At 45.9% G+C, this 16,404-nt stretch overlaps 1 protein-coding gene across 3 annotated transcripts in view; it reads right to left on the reverse strand.

The window, feature by feature from the left end:
• Nucleotides 1–16,404, reverse strand: part of LOC147125139 (ADP-ribosylation factor-like protein 6) — a 52,382-nt gene that overhangs the window by 7,532 nt on the left and 28,446 nt on the right. For 2 of the 3 annotated variants that reach the window (XM_085997942.1, XM_085997933.1), the window contains exon 6: nucleotides 5,998–6,053. In XM_085997942.1, the coding sequence (XP_085854068.1) occupies nucleotides 5,998–6,053 (56 nt within the window). Of the gene's footprint in view, nucleotides 1–5,997; nucleotides 6,054–8,392; nucleotides 8,503–16,404 lie in introns of all 3 variants that reach the window. The other variant, XM_085997950.1, reaches the window with a different exon arrangement.

The following is a 16,404-nucleotide window of genomic DNA, read 5'->3' on the forward strand; positions in this document are numbered from 1 at the left end:
GACAAGCAATGGACAGAAAGTGGCATTTCCAAAATCAGCCCTGCTTATAGCATTCTTAGTGATGTCTTTAATTACCATTTATGGGTAGTTTTGTAACAATATCCATAGAAAGTGGGTTAAGGCTCCACAAACTAATTTTATTCAAGACCCTTATGGCCATTATGGATAGAATTTCATCCCACCAATCTGATTGGATTTGAACCCAAGATCCAAGGTTAACAGGTGTGACAGCATTCAGTAAGCTACAGAAAAATCCTCAATTTGACTTTTGACATCCCAGTACAATTGCTCCAATTCTTTCTATATTCTCAGCAACCACCCAGGTCCACTTTAGGAACATAGGAACAGGAGTTGGTCATTTAGCTCCTCGAGCTTGTTCCACCATTCAATGAGAACATGGCTAATCTGTGACTTAACTCCATATACCCACCTTTGCCCCATATTCCTTAATAGCTTTGGTTAACAAAAATCTATCAATCTCAGATTTAAAATTAACAATCAATCTAGCAACAATTGCCGTTTGCGGAAGAGAGTTCCAAATGTCTACCACCCTTTGGCCTAGAAATTCAGTTTGGGGCGGCCAGCTTGCTCGCGCCCAGAAAGTACCGCTGCGCGCGGAGCCACTTGCGCCCGCCGGAAATTCAGTTTCAGCGCCCCAACTCGAAGGCGGCCGCTATTCAAGGGTTTCAGCGCCCCCGCTTGGGGCGCTGAAACTGAATATCGGCGAGCTAGGTGCCGCAGCGCCACCCGCTGCGGAGCGGCAGGCTGCGGTACTGCAGGCCTTCCTCCCTCTCTTAAGGGGGAGGTGCCTGCAACAGCGAGATCGCCGCTCGCTAGTGCCGGCAAATGAGCCCGGCACCACGGAGAAGTGCCGGGCTCCCGGAAAACAGCCGGCAATGCCGCAGGGGGGGGGGGGGGTGGAGGAGGCCGGGGAAGGAGGTGCGGCCAGGCAGCCGCCGAAAAAGTGGCCGACTGCACCTCCGCCTTAACTCGCCCCACTAACGCTACAGGACGGCCCCGTTTTCTGATCGCTGTTTGCGGCTGCTACGGAAGAGGCGGCCGCAACTAAATATGGCGGTCGGGCCGGTAGCGGGGCACTGCGCACACCGATGACGTCATCGGTGGCGGCACAGCGCTACTGGCTAACGCCGCCATTACCGCAGCGCTGAATATCGGCGAAAGCTCAGCAAGTGGTGCAAAAGCCCTCTTTGGGCGAAAACTGGGCGCAAAGCCTACTGAATTTCTAGCCCTTTGTGTGTAGAAGTGCTTCCTAATTTCACTCCTGAAAGGTCTGGCTCTAATTTTTAAACTATGCCTCCTAGTCCTAGGGATATGTGTCGGTGCAGGCTCGATGGGCCGAAATGGCCTCTATCTGCACTGTGGGGTTTCTGTGATTCTGTGAATCCCCAACCAGCAAAAATAGTTTTTCCTCTATCGACCCTATCTGTTCCCCTTAATATTTTGAAAACTTTGATCAAATCACCCCTTAACTTAATAAATTCCATGGAATATAACCCTAGTTTGTGTAGTCTCTCCTGGAGTCTGGGTATCATTCTGGTGAACCGACGCTGCACTCTCTCCAAGGCTAATATATCCTTCCTAAGGTGTGGTGACCAGAACTGCTCACTGTACTCCTGGTCTAACCAGGGTTTTGTATAGCTGCAGCATAACTTCTACCCCCTTGTATTCTAGTCCTCTAGATATAAAGGCCAGCATTCCATTAGCCTTTATGATTATTTTCTGTACCTGTTCATGACATTTTAATGATCTACATACCTGGACCCCACCCCCCACCAATCATAGAGCAACATTGCCAGTATAGTTGCAGTAAAATGCATGACCTGAATTAAATAATTCTGCCCTTCTAGTTAGTCGAGATGATTGTGAGCAAGTTGCAAAAGGAAGAATACTGAATGGAAACAACAATAATCAGCAAAATCAGCTCCCTTCCAAGCTCAGTTTAAAAGGCATTCCGCAGTGTGGAACTCATCCACAGAGACGAGAAAGGTCTCCAATTTAATTCCTGGTCAGTGCAGAGTTAGTTGATCTCAGCCAGGAGGGCAGGAAGGGCACTATCATTGCCCCAGGAGCAACAATCGGGGCACCACCCCTGGGCTCAGAAAAATGGGGGGTGGGGGCAAAATAAGCTAAGATTCTCATTTCTGATCACTACCCAACAATTCTTGCTGGAAAGTACATATGGATTGAGTGAGGATAGGATCAGACTTCGCTGCGATGCCTCTACACTTGAATGGCCTACTAATGCTCACAATCTAGGGTTATGCATGAAGAATGGACACATGAGGACACCCTCCAGCAGGAACCAGTACTTTTGGGAGGGAAGGGGGAATGCAGAACAATTAGATCCACAAGATACTGACAAGGCAGTTGAACAATCCAGTTGAACCTCGGATTCTGAAATGAAACATTGTTACTGTGCTACTTGATTTATAAATACACGCAGACAGAAGAACTGAATAAAGCAAAGTGAAAAAGAGTAGGCAAATGAAGCCGAATGTGAATTGCAAACCAATGGATACAAATGTGTTAAATTAATTATGATTTAGTACTTCTCTGTTGAGTAAGCAATACGTGACCTAGCAGTGCACATTGAGATCTCAATCTCAATAGGGTTGCGCACGAAAGACACTAAAGGAGTCAGAATATCCTCAAAAGCAGGGATGATCAACCCAGTCTGCTCGTACCTTTTCTAAGGGGCAATTAAAATGACATTGATCATCCCCTTTGAGCTGGCCGTAGAGAAAATTCTACACGGCACATTGGGATGGGGGTGGGGTGGGCAGGAGGCGGTGGAAAGGAGAATAGGCTAAGTTAGGTTGATACAGGTTAATTAATTTTTCAACATGATATGTTCATACTTCATTTTTCACGTCTGTCTGTCTCCCTCCTCCTATTTGGTTTCCCTGCATCATCCCAGATGAGAAGACGGGGAAATTATCTATTCTCTTTATGCTACTCTCTGAGCCAGTAGGTGATGCGCAAGAGTGATTTATGGTGACCGTCCAATCTGATTGCTTCCCACATCCACTCAGTATCTCTCCATAACAGCATGCCTGAGAATAGAACCTAACAAGTAGAATCAGTATGGGTGGAGAAAACACTGGTGGGAGTAATTTATAGGCCCCCTAACAGTAGCTTTACCATTGGACAGAGTATTAATCAAGAAATAATAGGAGCTTGTAACAAAGGTAATGCAATAATCATGGGGGACTTTAATCGCCATGTAGTCTGGGCAAATCAAATTAGCAAAGGTAGTTTGGAGGACGAGTTCATGGAATGCATTCTAGACAGTTTCCTAGAACAATACTTTGTGGAACCAACCAGGGAATGGGCTATTTTAGATTTTGCATTGTGTAATGAGACAGGATTGATTGGTAATCTCATAGTAAAGGATCCTCTAGTGAAGAGTGATCATAATGATAGAATTTCGCATGGAGTTTGAGAGTGCCATACTTAAGCCCAAAACAAGAGTCTTAAACTTAAATAAAGCCAATTACATAGGTACGAGGGGCGAGTTGACTAAGGTAGATTGGAAAATTAGATTAAAAGATATGATAGATAGGCAGTGGCAAACATTTAAAGAAATATTCAAAAATTCTCAACGAATATATATTCCATTGAGAAATAAAAATACCAGGTGAAAAGTAATCCATCCGTGGCTAACTAAAGAAGTTAAGGATAGTATTAGATTAAAAGTGGCTTATAATGTTGTAAGTCTGAGGATTGGGAGAGCTTTAGAAACCAGCAAAGGATGACCAAAAAGTTGATAAAAAGGGAGAAAATAAAATGAAAGTAAACTAACAAGAAATATAAAAACAGATTGTAAGAGCTTCTACAAGTATGTAAAAAGGAAGAGAGTAGCAATAGTAAGCATTAGTCCCTTAGAGACTGAGTCAGGAGAAATTATAATGGGGAATAAGGAAATGGCAGAGACTTTAAACAAATATTTTGTATCAGTCTTCACAGAAGACGACACAAAAAGCATACCAAAAATAGTGGGGAACCAAGGGGCTAGTAAGAGTGCAGAACTTAAAGTAATTAATATCAATAGAGAAAAAGTACTTGAGAAACTAATGGGACTAAAAGCCGACAAATCCCCTGGACCTGATGGCCTACATCCTAGGGTTCCAAAAGACTGCAGAGATAGTGGAATCCCTAGTTCTAGAATGGTCCCAGTGGATTGGAAGGTGGCAAATGTAACTCCACTATTCAAGAAAGGAGAGAGAGAGAAAACAGGGAAATACAGGCCAGTTAGCCTGACATCAGTCATCGGGAAAATGCTGGAATCCATTATTAAAGAAGTGGTAACTGGGCACTTAGAAAATCATAATATAATTAGGCAGAGTCAACATGGTTTTATGAAAGGGAAATCGTGTTTAACAAATCTATTGGAGATTTTTGAGGATGTAACTAGCAGTGTAGATAAAGGGGATTTAGTATATTTGGATTTCCAAAAGACATTCGATAAGGTGACACATAAAAGGTTGCTACGCAAGATAAGGGCCCATGGGGTTGGGGATAATATATCAGCATGGATAGAGGATCAGTGCTTGGGCCTCAGCATTTACAACCTATATTAATGATTTAAATGAAGGGACCGAGTGTAATGTATCCAAGTTCGCTGATGATACAAAGCTGGGTGGGAAAGTAAGCTGTGAGGGGGCCTGCAAAGGGATATAGACAGGTTAAGTTAATGGGCAATAAGGTGGCAGGTGGAGTATAATATGGGGAAATGAGAGGTTTTTCACTTTGGTAGGAAGAAGAGAAAAACAGAATGTTTTTAAATGGTGAGAAACTATTAAATGTTGATGTTAAGAGAGATTTAGATGTCCTCATACAGAAAACACAGAGTTAGCATGCAGGTACAGCAAGCAATTAGGAAGGCAAATGGCATGTTGGCCTTTATTGCTTGGGAGTTGGAGTACAACAGTAAGGAAGTCTTGCTACAGTTGTAAAGGGTTTGGTGAGACGATACCTGGAGTACTGTGCACTGTTTTGGTCTCCTTATCTGAAGGAGGATATACTTGCCTTAGAGGCAGTGCAATGGAGGTTCACTAAACTGATTCCTGGGATGAGAGGGTTGTCCTGTGAGGAGAGATTGAACCTATACTCTCTGGCGTTTAGAAGAATGAGAGATGATCTCATTGAAACATATAAGATTCTGAGGGTATTGACAGGATATACTTGCCTTGGAGGCGGTGCAATGAAGGTTCACTAGATTGATTCCTGGGATGAGAGGGATGTCCTATGATGAGAGATGGTGTAGAATGGGCCTATACTCTCTGGAGTTTAGAAGAATGAGAGATGATCTCATTGAAACATACAAGATTCTGAAGGGGGTTGACAGGGTAGATGCTGAGAGGTTGTTTCCTCTGGCTGGAGAGTCTAGAATTAGGGGGCATAGTCTCAGAATAAGGGATCTGCCATTTGAGACTGAGATGAGGAGGAATTTCTTCACTCAGAGGGTGTGAATCTTGGGAATTTTCTACTCCAAAGAGCTGTGGATGTTAAATCGTTGAGTATATTCAAGGCTGAGATAGATAGATTTTTGGACTCTAGGGGAATCAATGGATATGGGGATCAGGCAGGAAAATGGAGTGGAGGTCAAAGATCAGCCATGATCTTATTGAATGGCGGAGCAGGCTCGAGGGGCCATATGGCCTCCTCCTGCACCTGATTCTTATGTTCTTATCTACAGAACATCGTTCAGCAGATTGGCCGCTACACAGGTATACTCAACTTTATGAAGATAATCTGTGTAGTGTGAAATCTCTGGTGACCATACCAAACTCGTCAAAGCCGAGATTCAACAGCAATGATGCACATCTACAACACAATAGTTATTACTTATTTACAGAGTTCAAACCAGTCTCTTAGATCACTAAGTCACTGCACCAATTCAGCCAACTCAAGACACGAAGATATTAAAAAGGACAATGCAAACAATTTGATCAACAAAGTACTCTCAACTCTTACCTTGTAGCCATTCCACTCCATCCTGGAGTCCCTCCCCTTTCAGAGCACTGCAGGCACTAAGGGAAAAAAACATGGATGAAAAGGAGAATAGCACTCGCAAACTCCTTTCTTGATGTAGAAGAGATATGCATGTCCAAATCAGGGGATGAAAACTGCTTTAAAAACACAGGGAAAGTAATTCTCAACCCACTGAAGTGAAAGATTTTTCTTCAATTTTGTTTTTGAAAATAAGATTTGACTCATGATAACAAAGAAGTAAGGGGCATTCAGGCCATTGAAGTTCATCTCTTTAGTACAATAACTTTCCCATCACGGCATTAATTGTATTTTGAATATTGTGTTTTGAATACACGACTGCTGAAATACTTAATTTGCCTTGGTCCAACCCTATTCATTTGCTGATGATTCTACTCTGCATTCATCAACTTCATTCACATGCCCTAGGTATTCACAACCTGCAGTTTTCTCAATGCAATAGCTGAATTATTACATATGGATCTCCACAAAAACACCTGAATGGGGCAATGGAAACCTTATCACTTTTAGTTTTTCAATGATAATTTCTTCATATTTCTCAAGTACAGCCAACAGCTTTCATTCTTACCTTTGATGGCCATACCATTTTTAGGGCTGCACCAGATATTTCACATGCTCTGGCCAAAGAGCACTCCCATAGAAAGCCCACTCTCCCCAAAAACCTGAATGTGACTTTATATGTCCAATATCTGATAATATAACATTGTTCAGAGGTGAACAAAAACCCCTGTTGCTGTCATTTAGATTTCTCACATCCTCCTCATCTTCGAATTACAGATCAAACTGTGCGACTTAGGCCATAGACTACAAATCACAAAGTAAAAAAAGTCATTAGACAAAAATCAAAACAGACTTCACTTAATTATAGGATGTTTAAGTTGCACCTCAGTGGATATACAAAAATAAAGGATGAGATACTTTGCTAACTCTAACCACTATGAAGCCTCCAATCTCCATCTATTTGGGCTCAGAAGAACTCAGAGGAGGTTGTCCCCTTGATCTTCATAATAGGTGGCTCCCGGCTACAGATTCCTCTATCAAGTGTAATTCAAAGGTATAGGGTCCTCTATGCAATCTTTTATCTATACCTTGGTATGAGAACACCCAGATGTGATAAGTCAGTGATTTAGTTCTGTCTTTAGTCAACTAACTAATTCTGTCACCTTTGTGAACTTGGCAAATAATCCTCATTGAATCCTTTATCTAGACATCTGTGACCTTTTGGATTAAAATTATATTTGCATACCAGACAGCAATGATGTATCCCCTCCAACATGGAGAAAACAAGTCAGCAGAGAGAGACAAACAGCTGAGAGACTCTCAGCATGCAGTAATAAAAATATAAAGTGACTACATCTCAAATATTAAAAATTATAGTATGGACTTTGATTTGAAATATGACAAAATCCTTATATGTCAAAGGCTCCACCCTTAGTTTTTCATCTACCGTCATGTCTGACTTCACCATGTCCTAAATCAAGCTCCCTAATCTCCTCCACTATGAAAGCCGTCTTCAAGTTTAATTTACTCTTTTCTGCCAACCACTTATTTGCTCATTGACAAATATATACTTTTGTCGGTATTATTGATTAATATTCCTTATTACTAGTAACAGTACATAAAGGGTTAATTACGGTTGCCATTAGCTCTCTGTAAAGTTAAAAAATGCACATTTTCATTCTAGCAGGTGAAGGCCAATCAAAACGTGTCCGAGTCTTAGTTTCTGTCAAACAATATGGAAATGTAGTGATTGATTTCCGTTGAAACAAAATATGCTAATGTATTTAGAAAGCAGATGCATTGGGGTGTACCTCTTTTACAAGACATTTGATGGCTTTCCAATTAGCTCACATTTCAACTGGGGACATTATGCCACTGAAAGCATAGCTAACCGTCTAATTTAATTATGGGAAATGCAGTTCTTTGTGAATGAACTGTTTCAGTACGCCTTCAAAGAATCTGGAATGATATTCCTTTTGTAATATGGAGACCAGAACTGTGCACAGTACTCTGTGTGGTCTAACCAAGGTGTTGTAACATCTATATATTTCTATGCAGCATAGAATATTTTGTCACAGGGAGTAGTTGAGGCAGAGAGCAATGCATCTTGTAAGAGAAAATTGAATAACTATTTGAAGCAGACTATATACACACACAAGACTATAGGGAGAAAGTGGGCCACTGAAATTAGATTGGCACAAGGGGCCAACTGACCTCCAAACTTCCATGGCTATACAGTTTTGTAGCTCAAGTCTTGGTCCAATAGAGCGTATATTCAATCCACCTATCCAGAATGAGGAGAATCATGTAGTGACACTTGAGACATTCCAGTAAGCTGGTATACAGTGGTATAGATTACCTGTTCAAATCCTGGGCCTTGCCATCATTTACCTAGGTACTGGGCAGGTCGTAGAGGATGCAAAGTCTGCTTATGGAAGTGGTTGGCGACAATGAACCAGAATAGAATATCTAATGTAAAACCGAAAAACATAACACTCTTGAACAACTCTTCATAAACCTGAAGATTTGAATACTCCAATATCGGAGAAGGCTCTTCCTCTCTCTCTATCTATGTTGTGTTTATTCTACCAATTCTACTATGGTAGTGTTCCTCTGAACGTTTCTGTTGTTCCTTGTGAACTCTCAATACACCACCCTACATCTTCTTCCTTCTCCTTTCACCCATGAAACAAAGATGTATCAGTGTCCCACTCAACCATTCTTTCCGCAAGACCTCAAACTGTGGAATTCCTTGATTCCCACAGTCTTTTTCTCCTACAATCTTTAGGTTTTTGCACCTAAACTTACTGTCACCCAATCACCCATTCGTAAGTTACCTTGTTTTCTTTTTTCAACTTTGGTGTTATCCTACACGATAGACATTAGCCCCTCAACCTTGGGTTTATCAATTATATACACATTAGAAAAATTCTTCCTACCGTACCTAGTTCTAGAACAAAGCTGTTTAATTGCTCCAGTATAATTCAGTGTTTGAATAACAACAGAAAATGCTGGAAAAACTCAGCAGGCTAGGCAACATCCGTGGAGAGAAAATAGAGTCAACATTTCGGGTCAAAACCCTTTGTCAAGACTGAAAAAGCACAGGAAATTAAATAGATTAAAAGGCCAGGCTGGGAGAGAACAAAAGAGAAGTGAAGAGACATTAAGAGGTATTCAAAACGAGACGAGATGGTGATAGGACTAATGCAGACAAAAGACGGCTCTAGATTAGGTGTGAAATGCGCTGGCAGAATGGGAGACAGCTGCCATGTGGGAGAGAAAAAAAAAGGGGGGGGGGGAAGGACCAAAACAAAGGTGTGGATAAAAAAATAAGTAAAAATGTAATAGGGGCCTAGGTTATGATTTGAAATTGTTGAACTCGATATTGAGTCCGGAAGGCTGTAAAGTGCCTAATCGGAAGGAGGTGCTGTTCCTCGAGCTTACGCTGAGCTTCCGTGAAACAATGCAAGAGCCCGAGTACAGTGAGGTCTGAGTGGGAATGGGGCGGTGAATTAAAATGACAGGCAACCGGAAGCTCGGGGTCATCCTTACGGACTGAACGGAGGTGTTCCACAAAGCGGTCACCCAATCTGCATTTGGTCTCCCCAATGTAGAGGAGACCACATCATGAGCAGCGAATACAGTATACTAGATTGCAAGAAGTACAAGTAAATCGCTGTTTCACCTGGAAGGGGTGTTTGGGGCCCTGGACAGTGGGAAGGGGGGAGGTATAAGGGCAGGTGTTGCATCTCCTGCGCTTGCACAGGAAGGTGCCGGGCGAAGGGGAAGGGATGTTGGGGGTGATAGAGGAGTGGACTAGGGTGACTCGGAGGGAGCGGTCCCTATGGAATGCTGAAAGGGGCGGGGAGGGGAAGATGCGTTTGGTGGTGGGGCGGAAATGGCGAAGGATGATCCGTTGAATATGGTGGCTGGTGGGGTGAAAGGTGAGGACAAGGGGCACCCTATCGTGGTTCCGGGAGGGAGAGGCGGGGTGAGGGCAGAAGTGCGGGAGATAGAACCCACCACCAAACGCATCTTCCCTTCCCCTTTCAGCATTCCGTAGGGACTGCTCTCTCCGAGACACCCTAATCCACTCCTCTATCACCCCCAACACCCCTTCCCCTTCGCCCGGCACCTTCCCGTGCAAGCGCAGGAGATGCAACACCTGCCCTTTCACCTCTCCCCTTCCCACTGTCCAGAGCCCCAAACACCCCTTCCAGGTGAAACAGTGATTTACTTGTACTTCTGGCAAACTAGTATACTGTAGGAACTGGGGTTCCTAGCTGAAAAATTGAGATCGACTCAGAAAATCAAAAACAATCAAATTTAATGAACAAACGAAGCTGTACAGGAAACTGTAGGATACAATGCAAATAGGTCTGGTCTGCTTGAAAGCCTCTCTGGAAACCGCTAGAGGGTTCCGAGCTCAACTGCTAGCAGGTTCCGAGCTCTGACGTCATCATGTTCTTCCCGCCATTGAGAGATCACGTGACGGACGGCATGACGTCATCACGCGGAGTACAGGAAAGAAGCCCTAGTACAGTTAACAGATACATTAAAAGGTGCAGCCCCCAGCTGTACTACATTGCTGTAAAAGGAATTATATACAATTGTCCGTAATCCTCTGGTGGTTCCGCCACATGCGCCCCCCCAGAATTGCTTTTAACGGAAAAGGTAAGGCGAGAAGGGGGTCTGACGAGTCTGTACGACCGACTGCGATACCCTGGCAGCTGGAACGGAGCGCTAGAAGACGAACTGGCCGTTGGCTGTGGTTGGGATGATGCCACAGGCGGAGGAGAAGAAGAGGCCGGCTGTGGTCGACCCGGTGAGGCGGGCACTGGTGACTCGGCGGATGACTGTGGCTGTAGTGGACCGGCAGTCGACGGTGGACGACCACGACGAGGCGGCTGAGCGGTGACGACTGGTTCACTCAGATCCAGATGCACCGGTTTCAACCGGTCGTTGGAGATGTGGTCAGGCTTACCGCCAACGTCGACTGTGAAGGACTTGTCACCGGACGAGATGACGCGCAACAGACCGGTGTAAGGCGGTTTGAGCGGGTTTTTGTGAGCATCCTGCCGAATGAACAGGTATTCTGCGCTCTTAAGATCCACCGGGACATGGGAGCGCTGCAGGTCATGATGCGATGTAGGCACTGGGATGAAATTCCTAGCCGCTTCCTGGTGGCTGACGAGCTGCTCAGCTGGGGACCAGGGTTCCGTGAGGAGGAAGCAAATTGCCAGGCACTCAGTGGTTGGCCGTAAACCAGCTCTGCTGAAGAAGAATGCAGGTCATCCTTAGGCGCCGTGCGAAGACCTAGCAGCACCCAAGGGAGCCTGTCCACCCAACTAGGCCCACGGAGACTAGCACGCAGTGCGGCTTTAAGGGACCTGTGGAATCTTTCACACAGACCGTTCGCCTGTGGATGGTAGGCGGTGGTACGATGAAGCTTGGTGCCCAAACCTTGAGCTACGGCGTTCCAAAGCTCAGAGGTAAATTGAGGCCCCCGGTCGGAGGAGATGTCAGCCAGTACCCCGAACCGAGCTACCCACGACGAGATGAAGGCTCTGGAGACGTTTGCCGCTGTGGTGGCAACCAAAGGAATTGCCTCTGGCCACCTGGTGGTGCGGTCTACCACCGTGAGGAGGTGAGTGTACCCGCGAGAAGAAGGGAGAGGACCAACCAGGTCCACGTGCACATGGTCGAATCGACGCTCCGGAACCGGAAAAGTGGCGACTGGGGCCTTAACATGGCGTTGTATCTTGGACTTCTGGCAACTCATGCAGGTATTGGTCCAGTCACGGACGTCGAGATGCATGCCCTTCCAGACGAATTTCTTTGCCATGAGTCATTGTGATGCTCTCATGCCAGGGCGTGATAACACGTGGATAGTGTCAAAAATTCTCCTGCGCCATTCGACTGGAACGATTGGACGTGGGACGCCCATCGAGATATCACACAGGAGTGTGGTCCCTGCGGCCTGGAAACTGACATCAGCCACTTGTAAGCTGGAAGGTGCGGTCCGGTATGCCTGCACTTCAGGGTCTGCCTTCTGTTCTTTTGCCAAACCAACATAGTCGACTCCCAGGTGTACTGCGTGGAGCTGGGCGCGGGAGAGACAATCCGCCACCAGGTTGTCTTTGCCCGAGACATGTTGTATGTCGGTTGTAAATTCAGATATGTACGTAAGATGACGTTGTTGCCGTGCCAACCATGGTTCCGCTGTCTTGGCCATCGCAAAAGTAAGTGGCTTGTGGTCTACAAAAGCCGTGAATGGGCGTCCTTCCAGTAGGAAGCGAAAATGGCGGATGGCCAGAAACAACGCCAACAACTCCTTATCAAAAGTACTATACTTGCGTTCGTTCTTCCGCAATTGGCAGCTGAAGAAAGCCAGTGGTTGCCATGTGCCGTCGACCTGCTGCTCCTGTACTGCCCCGATGGCATAATCAGATGCGTCGGTGGTAAGGGCAATGGTTGCGCCCGGAAGGGGATGTGCCAACATGGTCGCAGCAGCCAAAGCGTTCTTAGTGTCGAGGAAAGCCTGGTCCATCTGGGGTGTCCAATCGATCGGGTCTTTGCCCGATTTACCGCCGAGGGCCTCGTACAAAGGTTGCATCAACAATGCCGCCTTGGGGACGAACCATTGATAAAAATTGACCATTCCCAGAAATTCCTGGAGGACCCTGAAGGTCTGAGGAAGAGGGAACGAGGTGACTGCTTCCACCTTCGTGGCCAGCGGGACGGCGCCTTCTGAGGTGATTCTGTGTCCCAGGAAATCAATGCTGTGCAACCCAAACTGGCACTTGGCCGGGTTGATAATAAGGCCATGTTGGCTGAGACGAGAAAAAAGGGTACGCAAGTGCGTAATGTGTTCTTTCGTGCTGTTACTGGCAATAAGGATGTCGTCTAGGTAGACAAAGATGAACGGCAGATCGCGCAACACGGAATCCATGAGACGTTGGAAGGCTTGTGCTGCATTCTTCAGCCCAAACGGCATACGAAGGAACTCAAAGAGCCCGAAATGTGTGATGACGGCAGTTCTGGGGACGTCCTGAGGATGCACGGGCACTTGATGATAGCCTCGGACGAGGTCTACTTTGGAAAAGATGGAATTCCCTGCCAGATGGGCCGAAAAATCCTGAATGTGAGGAATTGGGTACCGATCCGGTGTGGTAGCCTCATTCAGGCGTCTGTAGTCGCCGCATGGTCGCCATCCGCCGCCCCGGCTTAGGAACAATGTGTAATGGCGAGGACCAAGGACTATTCGAACGTCGAATAATACCCAGGCATTCCATTGTATGGAACTCCGCCTTGGCGGCCGCGAGTTTACCAGGTTCCGGCCTTCGAGCTCTCGCATAAACGGGGGATCCTGTCGTGGTAATGTGGTGCGCCACACCGTGCCTCGCGACTGAAGAAGAAAATGTGGGCCTGGTGAGCTCAGGGAACTCACTGAGAAGACGAGAGAACTCATTTGGAGATGGGACTGCACAAGCAACTGACCAAGACATCGCGGTGCTTCGGTGGCAGGGGACCGAGTGAAAAGTGGAGGCACGGATTAGCTGGCAGTGTCGGACGTCGACGAGAAAGCCGTTTGCGCAGAAGAAATCTGCCCCCAGGATGGCCTGTGAGACTTTTGCCGTGATGAACTCCCAAACAAAAAGTTGGCCGCCAAAACTCAACTGGGCCCTACGCTTTCCGAACGTGCGAATGGCCGCACCATTGGCTGCCTCGAGGGGGGGACCGTGACCGCCGGATTGAAGATCTAGCTTCGACGCTGATCGGATACTGCACTGGGAGCCAGTATCACAGAGAATACGTCACCCTGACAGGGAGTCTGTAATGTATAGGAGTTTCCCTGCGGACCCGACGGCCATCGCAACTCCGGCGCGTCCCTTAGGCCTTATTGATCTACTCAGAAACCGCTGGTTTGAGGTAGGTTTTTTTTTTGGTGAGAAACTGCAGGGCGGACGGCAATTTCTGGCCTTCGCGCCAAAACGAGCGTGGTATGCACACCAGCCTGCAGGAGGAGGATTCGCTTTTGTGGGGGATGGGCGCCTTGTGGCTGCACAAGATTGTTGTGAGACGGTGAATATTTTATCCGCTTCCGCGGCGAGTTCAGCACAATCCGTGATCGTGGAATGGCCAAGGCCGTCTGTACTGGCTCTGGTAGTTGACAGAGAAACAGCTCGCGGAACAGAAAACATTGCGATTCCGAGCCCAAAAGCGTGAGCATTTGGCTCATGAGCTCTGAGGGTTTTGAATCCCCGAGGCCGGGCATGGAGATAAGTCTGCGAGCGCGTTCCGACTTGGACAGACCGAAAATCTGCAGTAAACGTGCTTTTAAAGCTTCGTACTTGCCATCGTTCGGTGGACTCTCGAGGGGGCAGACGACCCGCGAGGCCGTGGCGCCGTCGAGGGCGGAGACCACGTAATAATAACGGGTCGAATCCGCTGCTACTCCCCAGATTGCAAATTGGGCTTCCGCCTGGAAAAACCACGCAGCCGGTTGTTGCTCCCAAAATTGCGGCAGTTTGAAGGTGACGGCGTTCGTGTCCATGATGTAACTTCAACGAAAATTGTTCGAAGAAATCGGGGTCACCAATGTAGGAACTGGGGTTCCTAGTCAAAGAATTGAGATCGACTCAGAAAATCAAAAACAATAAAATTTAATGAACAAACGAAGCTGTACAGGAAACTGTAGGATACAATGCAAATAGGTCTGGTCTGCTTGAAAGCCTCTCTGGAAACCGCTAGAAGGTTCCGAGCTCTGACGTCATGACGTCATCACGTTCTTCCCGCCGTTGAGAGATCACGTGACGGACGGCATGACGTCATCACGCGGAGTACAGGAAAGAAGCCCTAGTACAGTTAACAGATACATTAAAGGTGCAGCCCCCAGCTGTACTACATTGCTGTAAAAGGAATTATATACAATTGTCCGTAATCCTCTGGTGGTTCCGCCACAATACTGTATTCGCTGCTCACGATGTGGTCTCCTCTACATTGGGGAGACCAAACGCAGATTGGGTGACCACTTTGCGGAACACCTCTGTTCAGTCCGTAAGGATGACCCCGAGCTTCTGGTCGCCTGTCATTTTAATTCACCGCCCCATTCCCACTCAGACCTCACTGTACTCGGGCTCTTGCATTGTTCCACGGAAGCTCAGCGTAAGCTCGAGGAACAGCACCTCATCTTCCGATTAGGCACTTTACAGCCTTCCGGACTCAATATCGAGTTCAACAATTTCAAATCATAACCTCAGCCCCCATTACATTTTTACTTATATTTTTTATCTATACCTTTGTTTTGGCCCTTTCCCCCCACCCCTTTTTTTTCTCTCCCACATGGCAGCTGTCTCCCATTCTGCCAGTGCATTTCACACCTAATCTAGAGCCGTCTTTTGTCTCCACTAGTCCTATCACCATCTCGTCTCGTTTTGAATACCTCTTATGTCTCTTCTTCTCTTTTGTTCTCCCAGCCTGGCCTCTTAATTTATTTCATTTCCTGTGTTTTTTCAGTCTTGACAAAGGGTTTTGACCCGAAACATTGACTCTATTTTCTCTCCACGGATGTTGCCTAGCCTGCTGAGTTGTTCCAGCATTTTCTGTTGTTATTTCGGATTTCCAGCATCTGCAGTATTTTGCTATCGTACCAATGTTTGAATATGTGGGTTGCTAAATGTATACCACAAGTTAAGCATTTTGAAACATGAATGGCTTTATCCATAGAGGTGTCTGAATTCTAAGATGATGGATTTAGTATATACCTAAATTATTTACTGGAGTAGTGAGATATTGTATTTGGACATAGGTGACTGGGTACAATTGACGATCAAAATGATAACATTCAATCTAGCCAAGATAAAATTCACATATGAAGTTAAAGTCCTTCTATTTTCTGCCCATTCACATCTAAATTCTCCACATGCCATGCACTAGAACACATCCAAGAAGGACTTACCTCCTCCCAGATCTGTTTCTTTAGCTACTACGAGGTCTACAGGAAGTGTCGAGTTAACTCAAACTCTCTATTTATCACAGGCTTGCTCACATGCCTTTTCTGAAATCAATTATCATTCTTGATAGTAGATTTGAGTAAAACTGTTGGGGTCAGTGGTTCGCAAACATTTTTTGGGTGGGCCCTACCAAAACACTCGGTGTCTCATGCCCTTATAATTAAGTATCTTCAAAAAAAGTCTTGCTACCTTCCTCTCCTTCTATTCCCCACTCTCTACACCCCCATTTTATTTCTTCACTTGTTCCACTATCTCTCCTTACTTTTCACTTTTTTCTTTTTCTTGTCCTTCTTGCTTCTACGGCCGTTTTCTTTTGTCTCTGCTGCCCACAGTATTTGAGCTGTTGGGTTGGGAA

The sequence above is a fragment of the Somniosus microcephalus genome, chromosome 1 (genome assembly GCF_052327205.1).
Source record: "Somniosus microcephalus isolate GS21.2 chromosome 1, FLI_Smic_1.0, whole genome shotgun sequence".
NCBI classification, from domain to species: Eukaryota; Metazoa; Chordata; class Chondrichthyes; order Squaliformes; family Somniosidae; genus Somniosus; species Somniosus microcephalus.